The sequence below is a fragment of the Corticium candelabrum genome, chromosome 16 (genome assembly GCF_963422355.1).
Source record: "Corticium candelabrum chromosome 16, ooCorCand1.1, whole genome shotgun sequence".
NCBI classification, from domain to species: domain Eukaryota; kingdom Metazoa; phylum Porifera; class Homoscleromorpha; order Homosclerophorida; family Plakinidae; genus Corticium; species Corticium candelabrum.
The window spans coordinates 2,950,184-2,965,259 of NC_085100.1; the positions used below are offsets into that span (position 1 = coordinate 2,950,184).

Consider the following 15,076-nt stretch of genomic DNA (forward strand, 5'->3'; position numbering starts at 1 on the left):
TGGCAAAACCGATTCTACTGTGGAACATGTCACGTTGTCCTTGAAATATCAGAGACATCAATCAATGTATTCTGGTGTACAATAATTCAGTTATCATTTGCACTGTGATGTCAATAGGCTCAATCGTAAATGATTAACTTAGACAAACTACTATGTACTTACATACACAATTAAGTAACGATTTGCAGTCATTATACATGTATAGTTAGTTGTCTCTAAGACAAACGCTGAAGCACGTCTGCGGTTAAGTTCTTGATATGTTTCTCATTCGTTCTAAAACAGACAAAATCAAAACTATCATCATTAATTTTAAAGACAAAAACACAAGGGCGTGGGAAGTAAACGATGACTGGTCTGGCCTAGCACGCTAAAGGGCAGGGTGATGTAGCGCACGTTATTAGGTAGGTGTGTACAAAGTACTGCCATGAGTAAAATATAATATATTAATTATTTAATTGGCTACACCCTTAAAACGGAAGTTGTTGCCATTGAGCGTCTGCCAAAAGTGCATTTTCTAAAACCAGTCCGATGCCACGCCCATAAGACATGCATGATCAGATACTAAAAGTTTTTCTTAGTAAACTAACTGTACAGTATACTATACTGTAGTACTTAGATAGCACCTTACCATGTACCTAAGACACCTTGTACACATGACAACCATGCACGTACCATTTGAAAAAGCAAGATATGTAATATGCTTCTTGACTGACTTTACAATATTAATTAATAAATGTAGTTATACCTTTTCTGAAGTTTCATGACGCTACGTTTCAGCTGCTTCAAACCATCTGCTTGAATGCGTGCACCACTTTGTAAAATCTGATAAGTGACCTGACAGATGACTATCGAGTGAGTGTGACAAATAGATGAACAATTTTTGTAACTAACCAGTCCTGTCACGATGTTAAGCACAACACTTTGATCGCACGAATGGGATTCCAGAGCAGACAAAACATGTTTCTGTAAATGGTAACGAAGAGATACTAAACACACTGTCATGACATTCTCCATGAACAAAGACACGACACACACACACACACACACACACACACACACACACACACACACACACACACACACACACACACCACTGATGTCAACATCAAATACAAATAAGGATTAAAGCAACTGTGACCATTTAACCTGTACTGTACGCTCTGCTACCAGACATACATACGCTACATGCCTCGTTCTATCCCATTATTTTGAAGGGACAAACACTCTTGCCTACTCATCTCATACATAATGAATTATAATGGAAGATGGTCCTTACCATTTCATCAGCTCCAAATTGCTGTCCAAATTGTTGGGAATAGAGCTGCAGCATGGCAAGCAAACACCGCGCAGCAGATTGAAGAGTATCTTCTACACTGATCTACAAAAAAATTGTTATTCCAGACATAATACACTAGCATCATTTCTAGACGAACTGTAAGTGTATTACAGAAAGTGTATTCGTTTGGGACCTTTCTAGAAACAGACAGAATGGAAAGGACTGCTAGTGTGTTCGATTGGGCACCTTTCCTTTTTTGGATACAATGAACAGTTTCCCAAACCTTTCCGGAAACGGATAGACTGAAAAGGTATTGGTGCTGTTCGATTGGTAACTTTGTGGATAGACTTTCCAACCTATCCTACCATCAGTGCAGATAGAAAAGATGAAAAAGCACGTAGACATGTAAACTTGCGTCTTTACTAGCTTTGACCTTCAAATCAACGCGCTCATTTATCCTAGCATTTCCAGACCACTATTTGCGTTTAGTCTGGATTTCCCGCACAAACGTCTCAAAGAATGGCAGCTGATTTCTCGTGTTTGGCAGAAAAAACTCCCAAAGAGTTAGAAGACATTCTAACAGATGGAAAAGTAGATAAAACGGCCATGACAAAAAGGACGTACACATGGGGTGATTCTGACCCAAAGGCACTGATTTTACGCATGGCACAGTTCTGTTACCGTCTCATCTATCTCGTTTCGGAAAAGTTCTGTTCGATTGGTAGACGTACTCTGTCTCTATCCACTCTATCCAACCTAGCCTTTTCCAGAAAAAGATAGTCCCAAACGAATATGCCCACAGTAATACCAAAGTGACTTTACAGTCATCCTGCATAGCTTGTGTACATCGTGTCATGTATACACTGCTTTCATTCTCAATGTTAAAGCTAGACCAGTCTCGCCCCACTTTTCTCGCTGATTCAGTTTTCAGTTGAACTGGAAGTGTGTGCAGAGAGGCATCAATCTCTGACTGAATGAAGATGCATTCTTACATGCATGCAAGTGCAGCTTGATGGAATTGAGTGCATGTATATCATGATGTTTAATTAAAAGTAAAGATACTTGATTTCCATCGACATACCAATTGAAAAAGGTTCGGCATACACAGCAGCAATTCACTATGAGCAGATATCAGTTTTTCAAAACCTGACTTGTCGACAACCTGCAGCAAACAATTATAAGAATGACCTTGACCACCACATCCATGATCATGCTCCACAACCTGCTCCAACTGTTGCTGTACGACTAGTAAGTACTCCAGTTGAGACGATAAACACTCCAACGTAGGCATAAGTGAAGTCATTACTAAATGTTGCTGTTGTTGCAGTTGAGCTCCTCTTGGAGACGGCTGCAGTTGATCAAAAAGAATGGATGTAAGCTGGTCTAGTGAAGTCGCCAAGTGTCTAAGAAACCCTTATAGAAGGAAACACACACAGAATAATTTGACACATATATACTGTACAGTCTAGATGTAATTAATTAATTAATTAATTATCAATTATTAATAAATTGAGTAAATTTATACCAGCAGATAGAAGTATGTTTCTATCAAGACAAGAAGATGATGAGAGACACCTGGTTAGTGTCATTAGTGCAGAAAAAGTGGGATCTTGCAGATTGTTGAAGCAATCCTGCAGTAGAAAGAGCGGGAGTTAGTACATGCATGGTCCAACCCAGACACAGAATAAAACCGGTATGATGCTCATTAGTGAGTGAATAGCACCGACATCCTCAGCAACCCTGCATACGAAAAGACATCAAGACGGTAGCCAACACAAGGTGACAAACATGCAGACAAGAAACAGACAAACAAATGGACAAACAGACAGGCAAACAGACAGGCAAACAGACAGGAAAATCTAATCATCTACAAGCTGGTAAAATAAGTGGAATAGATGGCCATAACCTATGGTTTCCTTACTGGGATTGTACACCGGAATCGGCTTCCACCAAAACTGCTAATAGTTGTATAATTGACAACCTCATTGACCCTGAAGGTTCGATTAAAGCTGGCAAACTAGAAAAATAACAAAATTAGTACAATGTTTAATAAGAAAAACCAGGTACACATGTACACACACACGCGCACACGCACACACAAATGCACGCACACACACACACACACACACACACACACACACACACACACACACAGACACACACACACACACACACACACACACACACACACACACACACAGACACACACACACAGACACACACACACACACACACACACACACACACACACACACACACACACACACATGCACACACACACGTGCGTGCACACGCATGCACACACACAAATACACACAAAAACACACACAAACAAACAAACAAAACAAAAACTATAAATAGACGGAAAAAACGCACACATAAATGTACAGAATAAACAAATGCATTTGACTGGCAATCTAGTTCACTCACCATGACAGCAGACAGTCACCAACAAATGCCTGTAGTCCACTGAAATAAACCTGTCTATCCACCTCTGTCACAACTCTTTGCAACGCATCGCTAAGAAGTCCAACCGACAGCATCCGACGTGTCTCCACGTGTCTCTCTCGCAAAAACAATGCAACAGAGGGCAGCAAGTGCATTAAAACCTTCAGCAAAAATAAGCAAAACCGCAATGACTTCTCACACTTTCAGAAAAAATAATAGTGAACGTAAACACACAATTTCTGTGTGGTCAACGATAACGTGAGGACTTGAGAGGGATGCGTGAACAACATCAAATACACCATCACAAAAATCAACAACAGAAAGTCCGGCATTCGATCCAAGACCAGCATCACCACAATCAATATGAGCAGCATGTGACTGCAGATGAGAAACAATGATATAATAATAATAACAACAATAATAAAGCACGCAATCAATAATCGATAAGCCAGTTACTAGTGCCATACGGATTACACGGAAACGTGTACCACTCTGGGACTTACCTGCTGGGTTGATGGATGCCCAGTTGAGGATAAAGACCCCACTTACCCTACTGAGAGGGTGATGACAACATATTTAAATCGCATCCCACTGGTGGCAGACTAACACACACCACACAGCTAAGTACAGTAACAACACAAGACAAACTACCTCCCTTCAACCCCTACGACAACATTCCTAATTGTACCATTTTGCAACCACCAGAAGAAAAAGTCCTTTTACTAACCATTTATATGCACAATCACACCAAAATGTCTGTATGTCTTATACGAAATGCCTAGAATATCAATCCAACAACCTGATTTGACAAATAGCAGCTAAGACACAGCGCAGTATTCAATTACTGTATTTTTGATTAGACGCCGCCTCATTTAAATGCCACAGCTAAAAGTACAGATAAAATATAAACGCTGCCCTTGAATAAATGCTGACTTTAATGAATTTCCATAGATCTAGCAAGATCTAGCAAAATCTATTGCCTGAAGTTTAAAGGAAAAATCATATGACTTCTTCGGACATTAGACTACCGGTAACCCCTGATATTGTTTCACAACATGACGTCTCAAAGTGTGAAATAAGTGCCAGTATGGTACGTAAAAGTACCAGTATGGTAAGTGTTGTTCTCTTGAAACGGTGTCAAACCTACAGTATGTACACGTACACACTCGTACCTGTACACACTCCTAAAGCGCAGACAGATGGCGTTTAACAAATAAACGCCGCCCTCATTCAAATACCGAAGCTAAGAGTACAGATAAAATATAAATGTTGCCCTTGAATAAATGCCGCATTTTTATAAATTTCCATAGATCTAGCAAGATCTATTGCTCAAAGTTTGAAAAAATCGTACGACTTCTTCAGACATTAGACTACCCTGATACTGTTTCACTACATGACATCTCAAAGTGTGAAATGAGTACCAGTATTATGTGTGGTAAGTGTTGTTCTCTTGAAAAGGTGTCAAACCTACAGCATGTACATGTACACACTCCTAAAGCGTGGACAGAGAAAAATAAACAACGCCCTCGAATAAACAACGCAGTTAGAACCCTAGCTAAAAATAAAGGACGTTCAATCAAAAAATACGGTATGCAATTCAATACATACAAGACACCACACGACAACTATATTTGCTATAAATTGCTTGTTGCCTACCAGAAGAATTCCTAGTGATCTCAGAAATGACACTGTCATCATGTTGCTGGTAAATGCTGAGCTCGAAGCAAAATAACCCAACACAGGCAACAGAGGAAGATTTGCTCGTAGCAGCTTTGATTGAGCAGCAGATGGATGCTTGCGGCCTGCTATGGTGCTTAGACTCTCAACAATGCCATCTGTGAAAACAATCAATTGACTAACACACACACACACACACACACACACACACACACACACACACACACACACACACACACACACACACACACACACACGTGTGCATGGACACGCACAAAAAATGGCAAATGGATAAGGAGCTGCCATTAAACGGTAATGCCCCCAGCCATTTGGCTGGGTTCCTGTGCACTATGCAGGAGCTATGGGCCGTGCTAAGCAGTTTCCTGGAGCCTGGCCAGGTACTCGCAGAAGCACCGACTGTGACACCAACTGTGGTGTGAGCACCCGAAGTCCCACCCTGACCCCAGTGGCTAATGGCCTTTGTCGCAGTCAAAGGCCTTTGCCACCCCAGTCAAAAACCAGGTACTCATTTATACTCCTGAGTCGAGAGAGACAATTGTGTGTAAGTTTCTTGTCCAAGGAAATTATGCCATAGCTTGCTATCACTATTGCAACCCTGCAAGGTCCCGAATGTTTCCATTCTCCAAACGCACTCTCTAACCAATTCACACACACACACACACACACACACACACACACACACACACACACACACACACACACACACACACACACACACAATACTGTAGGATATTCTATGAATGCAATGCTTCATATACCTGTTATTTGAGGAATAAGTTTCAAGACGGTTGCAATCAAGTAGTCCAGGCAGTGAATTAGATACAAGAGAGAGTCGTCTAGTGACTTGCTTTGAGATGCCTGTCGTCGAATATCGCGGTCAATACATGATATAAGCCTAATCAAAATGTAACATTGTGATTAAGTTAATGATGCTGCAGCTTACAAATGCCAGTGAAAGTTACACTTGTATAAGTGTTTGAAACCCAAGCAAAGGGATAAATAGAAAAGCAGACAAATGAAAAATAAACAGATCAATATTTTCCATTGTGGAACGTTTGTACTGCATACCAAGCAAACGTAGAAACAAAGAGGTATGGAAAACACAGACAAATAAATATATGACAAAAACAAACAAGCAGACATGAATGACCATGCATGCACATATACACACATGAAATACGCGCACACATGCAAGCACACACACACACACACACACACACACACACACACACACACACACACACACACAACTAATAAAAGGCAACGAGAAGTGTAGTGTGTAACCAAACTCTAAGCTTGAATCATCGCATAAGAAACGCTGTTAGCTGACACAGGCCACACATACACACATAAACTACACATAAAATAACACACAAGAGCAGAAGCATCATAGCATCATACATGTACCTAGCATGACAGCATGACAGTAATGTTTCAGAGCTGTGCTTAGCAGACAACGCTACAGTCAAGTATGCTTTTCCACGAAGAAGGCAAGATGGATGCTCCAACAACAAAACCGCATGACTCAGAAAATCCTACACAAATCCAAAACACAAACCACTCAAGAGTAAACAACCAAACACATCCAAAGTCACTCACTCTATCCATAAGCAGTTTACGTACTGCAACATTGTCCACAAGCATCACATTGAAGATGGTGACAACAGGCTGTGAGATTCAAAATACATTTAATTAAATCAACAACAAATGATCAACACTAAAGAATTACCTGTTGAAATTTGCTGTGAGAAGAAGAAAGAAGAGAAACAACTGGTTGAAGACCTACACGTTCCACAAAATGCTGGCCAAGTATAGGATCATATCTAACTAGCCGACATATGGCCTATAGACATCAAAACTGCTTAAAATGTGTGTAGCGGTAATAGAAATGACAGCTCACTGATAACGTCATCGATTTCATAGCATCTTGTTTGGAGTTGAGATGGATTGTCCAAAGAGCCAGAATCGTGTCACATGACGCAAATGGCTGCAAGACAGATAATCAACCAATATGACTATATAAGACAGTCGTGATTGTATGCTCTTCGGTGGATAGATATATAGATATAAGCAGACAGCCCAACAGACAAACAAGAAAACAGACAGATTGTAGTATTTTAATACATGGTATTAAGTGATGAAGTTGCCGGGTGTCCATGGCTTGCATGATTTAGAGTTGCACCGATACGGATATTTGGCCGATATACCAATAACCAATATCCAAGCAAAAAGAGCTGATACCAATAGAAGACACTGATATCTGGTATAACTAATATTATATTTTATAGTTAATCATTGATGTTTCACAAGCCTTGTAAGGCAGGAATCTGGTGTCTTCGGCCACCTCAAAATGCTCCCTAATGGGGGACTTCTGTTTCTTCGATGACATGCATGCAACTCACGTGGTCCTAACAGACTGACTACATATGTGCAACCTATTGGCACACACGTATGCAAGATTTACCGATTCTGATATAAAACTGATATGCTTATATCGGCCAATAACCAATAACCGATTTGATTATCAGTGCAGCTCTACTTGCATTAGAACTATTTGGCAGGTACACAGCTATATCACTAGTGCTCTAATATGTAACATTGGAATAGCAATACAGTAACCTACATTTCTACACAGGTATGTATTTCCGTAATTAGTGCCCCATGGGGCACTATTTTTTTCATAGTTCTGAAGAATGGGTGCAATTCGAGTATGGGGCATTAATATTTCGCAAGGACAAAGACTGTTGCATTGTTCGAGTGCAACAATGCAAAACACTACACAAACAACATGAACAAACTACCTAATCTAATCTTACAGTCTTACTGCATGTATATGTTGGATAGTTTTGCTTCACTTCAGTCGTATTCCTGGTCTGTTGCATAGGTTGCATTATCATCGCCAGTCAGTGATTCTATATAATCTGGGTGTTCATTTCATCTCAAACATACACATCGATAGACGCACATGCACATAACTGGGTTTGAATAGTTCAATACTATCCCAGTAGGGCACTAATCAAGCATGGGGCATTACTATTTCGTTATAGGGTCACCATGGGGCGTTATATGAGCATGCGGTACAATTTGAACATGGGGCACTATTCGTCGAAATACAGTAGGTATCGTACATTGTATCCAACCGGCTAGTGCCCTAAATACATGTAGTTCTGCAAATAATTAAAAATCTAACTAACAATATCAGCAACCAAACTGTAGATCCAATGTTGTAATGTCATTGCAGATTGAGATTATGTTAGAAAGGCACTTCTTGGGTTGTAAGACTGAAAACCATGGAACCATGGTGGGTGGTATTGACTGATTAGATGACATTACCGTCTCGTCACCGACATGACACTGTCCTTAAAGGAACACTTCACCGTTTGACACATGTGCAGTAGATGTTAATGCACGTTAAGGCCTTGGGCTGCAGACCGAACGCTTGCTGTGTTGTGCAACGCATTGTTTGGTCTTGCTTTCCGAGGCCAACTACGAGAGCACACAAGAAAGTAAAAGAGAACAAGTTACAGTTCATAAGCAACTCAGTCGTTCATACGTTGTAGACTCCACATGTCTTGAGCGACTTGCAATCGCTCGGTCTTTCCCACTTTTCTCCATGTTTCGTTCTACAAATGGAGGCCATACTACAGTTCAAAAGAGCTTGAGTGACACAAAACACACAAAAACGTGCATCACCGCACATAATCACGTGACACCATATACCTTCGTTCTACAGCCGAACCATCGCCGAATGTGTGCTTTCGCCGTAGATTGAAGGTGAGTCAGAGATGCAAAAGCACATTTTACTTTCGCCTAACCAAATCTCAAAGTCTACACAAAGCGCGCGGTAAAACGAAACCTACACTTATTGGACGTTATTCGGAAAACCGCCACGTACGATTTTGTTTTTTAGCCTTACAATAATGCTCAGCTATCAAGTTTGCTCTGAAATAGCGCCAAACTTCTCAACTTGAAGACTACTAGAAATGGTTAGCAGCTGAAAGCGGAGTCAGACCGGTGAAGTGCTCCTTTAATTCATTGGCAAGAATAAGATGTCTAAAGAAAATGAATAATTCTAACTCAACCAAATCAAGAGTCCCATAGATGAGCTCCTGATGATGGTTTGTAGTGTTTTGAAACAAATTTCAATTATTATTGTATATCAATTTGTTTGCCATTTTTGCATATCGTATTATGTCACCCATAATAACGACTGGAGTCGGATCCATGTATAGTACTGACACAATATGCTTCACAATATACAACAAAGTATGCTATAATGTAAACTGTCAACATATGGAAGAGTACAAAAGTAGTTACTATACAGCCTCAACAACATCCAACCTCACACTGTTTCCCTCCTGTAGATGCTACATTCATGATGGTTTTGACAGCATAATGTTGAGCAGCAGCAGTTTCCTGCAACAAACATATATATTTATTTATTTATTTATTTTTATAATTTTATAATTTTTTGTTTATAATTTAATTATATTTTTATATCGACTTAATGTATTTATTATATTTTATTTATTTTATTACTTAACATTTATTTTTAATTAATTTTTATATTGACTTAATGTATTTATTATATTTTATTTATTTTATTACTTAATATTTATTTTTAATTAATTTTTATAATTTATTATATTTTTATAATTCTATTTATTTTTATTATTTAGAAATACAGTAATAAAAAATTGCTGTACAGAGTCACGTGAGTGTTAACGTGGGTGCCTCGGATTTTATCCAGATGATAAAGGAATTTAATTAACTTAATTAATTAAGGCTGCAAACAACTGTATCACTGATGACTAAACATTCAATAGTCATACTGACCCCTTCCTTCAGACAACGAATGATAAGAGTGTATAACAACATTGGGACCTTCCATTGAGGCAACGACTTTCCTTCTCTTTGCTCCTGTAGCACATTAAATACACTTGAAAAATAAACAAACATAAAAGTGAATAGAAGACTGCCATACCTCACTGACAACATAAAAGAGAAATTCTCCCAAAGCAGCCACCAAACCCTAAAATTTCATTCTTTGTACAATTAACTAAAGAGCATAACTACAACAACGTTAAACCAGCTTTAGCTCAACATTTCTAAAGTTGTCCCTCAAAAGGTCTGACAGAACTGTTAAAACCTGAAACAAAAACATGCTGCAGTTGATTACGTATCCATTACTGGCAAAATTAGCAGCAAGGAAGCAAACTACAATATTTTGCTGTGATGTGATGTGATGTGTGTGTGTGTGTGTGTGTGTGTGTGTGTGTGTGTGTGTGTGTGTGTGTGTGTGTGTGTGTGTGTGTGTGTGTGTGTGTGTGTGTGTGTGTGTGTGTGTGTGTGTGTGTGTGTGTGTGTGTGTGTGTGTGTGTGTGTGTGTGTGTGAAGTATACCGTACTTATAAGACCACATAGCAAATATAAACAATCACTCAGTTACCTCGGACAAATCCAAATCCTGTGAAATCAATGTTGAGTATCTTGCCAAGCGTCCCAGAATCATTACCAACCGACACTTCCTGTTCCACACATTCAACTCAAACCAAACACATGAAAAGACCAATCATCCAAACACACTTACAAATCAAGTGGCACCTTTGATCCCTTCAACATAGAAATCAAAACAGCAAACTACGCGTACACAAGAAACTATACAACAGACACACCCACAAACTAGTAAATCCTGACCAGAGGTGAATTGACTACATGATTGGCTAAATCAGTGTTTTGACAAATGTGATATAGATAAGCTGCTATGTGTAATTTGCCACGTGTTCCCAATGCATTGCTTGCTGCCCTGGCAGAGTTTGTTGCACTGCGATGGCTGGGTGCTTCACCAGCTGCAGATGAGGTGACTAACGCACGCTCGATTACAATGAGTTGACCGTCAAACTCTGTGCTATCCATTTCTCTACACACATCAACTGCAAACAATTCTCAGTCTACCAATGAGGACAACCGATGCTGCATTTGTACTTTCAAGTGCTGCAAACGGCAAAGCTTTAGAGTCCCATTTGAGAGCTGGCATTTTATGGATCTACAAAAACACAGCACAATAGCAAGTCCAACACCTATAATTCTCCACAGTAATCAACAAGTTGATAGTGATTAATTAGTGAGATTATTAATTTACCGTTAGCCTCCAAAACATTTATCACTGGCATCACGCAATCATTTTACTCAAGGGAATATGAGTGCATGTCTGTCTGTGTGCTGTTGCTTAATTAAACTAATTTCATATTATAATAAATACACAATGTAAAATGAAACAAAGTTGAAACACTTACGCAAGAGAATACATACCTTTGAGCTACCAAAAATGGGCAAGACTGTGACATCTGAAGAATGAAAAAGCAACTGTCGAACATCTGAGACAGCGTCACAGATCTTCTGGTCTTTGCTTGACAAATCAGGTTCATCAGTTTGAAATAAAGCTTCTTCCTTTTGTTGACATTGCTCGTTATGCTGAGACCGCACCACCTGTTCAGGGATTTTCAACACAGGAAGTGCTGTTTGAGGCCGAGCTCCACTAAATAGAAACAATAAGTAATACACTGTCATGGTCATCATCCCCACATAGACACTTCTACCTTAGTGTGAATGTTGCATCTTTAACAATTGCATTGTCAACAAAAGGAGCCGTGTGTGGTCTCTCGTCTTGAGCTTCTACATCAGACTTTATAGCAGTGACCACTGACACGCTTCGTTTCGAATGTGGCAGAAGCGTATCACCCCAAAATGGATGAGATATGACCTGAGGCCATGAAATTCTACACACAGAACACAGAACAAGTGACCAAATTATATGAAGAGACGGCAGACTCTAAAAATAAGAATGACAAGCCTTTTGGTGTGATCTTTGATCAGCAAGCTAGAGACCAGGTTTTGAAATTGCTCAGAAGGATGTTCACCTATTATGCAAGATAAATTCAGTATATGCTATTAATCGTTGTCAAAGAAAAGCCATACTTACAAACAGCAAAGTGGGTAGGGAAGCAAGACAGGCAAGTGGGTAGACAGGTAGGCAGACTGACAGACAGACATAGACAGACAGACAGACAGACAGACAGAAAAACAGACAGACAGACAGACAGAAAAACATCCTGGTTGGTTGTCTGTGAGAGTGGTTCCACTAGTCTTGGAACATTTTGGAAGATGGAGCAAGATGGCAGAGACCTATTTAGATGACTTGTCAAACGATCAAAGGATGACTTTGGAAAACCAAACAGGGCAGAGTTTAAAGACTATTGGCATCAAAGAATTGCCATTCAATTGCAACGTTGCAATGTCAATGTACTTCTGAAAAAATCAGTAATGCCTTGTTGGGAAAGGCCAAGTGGCCAGACTCGTAGATGTTCTATAGAAAAGGGATCAAATGATCCCTTTAACCAATTAGTATTTAAATATATATTGTATTTAGTTGTTAGTTGTTTTCTCTTGCTTTTATTGTCATAGGACAAACGTAATTAGCCATTTGCTATTGTATCCTAGTTCAAGTATAAAAAACATGTATTGACAGACAGACAGAGAGAGAGAGAGAGAGAGAGAGAGAGAGAGAGACAGACAGACAGACAGACAGACAGATAGAGAGACAAAAAGACAAAGAGACAGACAGACAGGCAGACAGACAGACAGACAAACAGACAGACAGACAAAGACAGACAGGGATGGTAGATAATGAACACAAAGTGACTAAGTTTCTGAATACGACGTATCCAACAATGTCTACACATCAAGTAGTACCCTCCACAGCTGGGAATTCCCTTAACTCTTCATTCAATGTCCGATGCAACACTTCCTCAAATGTCTGTCCACTAAAAGGTGGGACACCATAGTACAACTCGTAAAGAACACACCCAAACGACCACAAATCACTAGCTGTTGAGCACTCGCCACCCTGCACAACCTCAGGAGCCATATACAGCAGATTTCCAATGACCGGCTCTGACCCTGTCTGTGGGTCATGACTGAATCCATATCGTGCCTGTTGTCTCACATTTTCATTACCAGTGGTTTCCTCATCACTTCCATCAGAATTGGTTCCTCCATCATTGCCTCGACCATCATGTCCACCGGGCAACATTGCATTACTAAAGTCAAAATATTTCAGGACCCCATCATTATCCAGCAGGATCTAAATAAATAAACGAACAATGAACAAACAACATGTGACAATTGTAACACAAGAAACAAACAGTTACCACCACCATATACCAGTGGTTGCCACGTAATTAATTAAGCCAATAAAATACATATATACTACATCCGAAAATCAATCAAAAATACAGTTGTGTATCATGCGAGTCCAAAATTAGCATATTGTTTTCAGCATTTACTTGTGTGTACGGCATTTCACCTCAAATGAGAGTCACACACACACACACACACACACACACACACACACACACACACACACACACACACATGCACGCACACACCACACACACACACACACACACACACACACACACACACACACACACACACACACACACACACACACACCAGACCTTTGATGAATTCAATTCACAAAGCACCACTCCCATTGAATGGATGTAATTCAAACCTGTGACCAAGTCAAGTCCAAACTCCAGTATGCTCTCCTCTGGCAGATGACCATCTTGAACAATTACGTCCTCCAACACACCACCAGTGCACAACTCAACAATACACCACAGATGGTTATCGGTCTCATACCACTCATAGAAACGAATGATATTAGGATGCTCAAACGTGTGGAGAATTCGTACCTAAAATAAAGACATTTTACACACCAGACAAACGCTTACAAACTTTAATAGCTTTAATTACCATAAAAATGTCTAAAAAGAGTTCATCCAATTAACAGCTCTGATGTTGTAAATGGTAAAACATGCTTGTTGAAATCATTAATTAATTTACAAAAAGGCAGATGAAGTGCCAATCACACAGATGCCTCCCTGAGGTAGAAATCCTTTTGTAGCTTGACACTTTGATGCTGATAGTTTGTCATCTTAATATTTAGTCTAAACTGGTGCATGAACACTGAAATGCATGCTTGATCAGAGTGATGTCATGTAAACATGCATTCAATCTAAAGTGCTGCGCATGCATCTTTGCTGCATAATTTTGTTCTGGACGAATACAGTTACTAGTATACAACAGAATCCTCTGCCTGAATTACGGCCCACGGACATATAAATTTAGCCACAAATGTTTTAAATTTTTTCAAAAATAAATGCCTGGGGCTCATTTATCTTTTACGGTTTAATCAATTACTTAAACGTAAATAAAATTGATTAATTAAACATTATTTTAATTAATTAATTAATGTCGTTAAAGTTATTAATTAAAATCATTAAAATTAATCAATTTTTCTGACTGAATTTGTGACTTGATCTCTCAAGCATTTTTCAAAGCACTGAATGGAGACGAATTCTATGGTTCCTCTCCGACGACCCTTGTACATCACAGAGTGATTGTCTTGGCGCAACTCCTCGTACAGAACGAAGTTCTCCATAGCTCGAGTGCAACCAAATCTTCGTTTCAGAAAGCAGCACTAACTTGTCCTTCAAAACGCATCATCACATACGGACTACTGTATTTTGCAGCGACTCTATGCATCAATTCAAATGTGATGTATTTGCAATATCCCGGATATTCATAA

General features: G+C 39.5%; 1 protein-coding gene across 2 annotated transcripts; it reads right to left on the reverse strand.

Moving 5' to 3' along the window:
* Nucleotides 1–126: 126 nt before the first annotated feature.
* LOC134192116 (serine/threonine-protein kinase ULK4-like) lies at nt 127–15,048 on the reverse strand. 2 transcript variants are annotated; one of them, XM_062660810.1, is made up of 31 exons: nt 14,792–15,048; nt 13,941–14,180; nt 13,174–13,564; nt 12,275–12,341; nt 12,021–12,200; nt 11,734–11,959; nt 11,407–11,467; nt 11,119–11,354; nt 11,012–11,061; nt 10,871–10,949; nt 10,512–10,571; nt 10,407–10,454; nt 10,259–10,342; nt 9,764–9,838; nt 7,323–7,409; nt 7,152–7,265; nt 7,022–7,090; nt 6,830–6,957; nt 6,181–6,317; nt 5,381–5,559; nt 3,959–4,102; nt 3,707–3,885; nt 3,198–3,293; nt 2,968–3,016; nt 2,802–2,907; nt 2,499–2,689; nt 2,358–2,438; nt 1,277–1,378; nt 892–963; nt 746–834; nt 127–273 (listed from the first exon to the last, which is right to left on the reverse strand). In XM_062660810.1, the coding sequence occupies exons 1-31, from the start codon at nt 14,927–14,929 to the stop codon at nt 216–218; spliced, it is 3,816 nt and encodes a 1,271-aa protein (XP_062516794.1). In that variant the 5' UTR covers nt 14,930–15,048; the 3' UTR covers nt 127–215. The 2 variants fall into 2 exon arrangements, 1 of the variants encoding a protein (XP_062516794.1); XR_009971894.1 differs by lacking the exons at nt 127–273; nt 746–834; nt 892–963; ... (1 more) ...; nt 2,358–2,438; nt 2,499–2,689 and having other exon boundaries at nt 2,861–2,907; nt 3,183–3,293.
* Nucleotides 15,049–15,076: the final 28 nt, after the last annotated feature.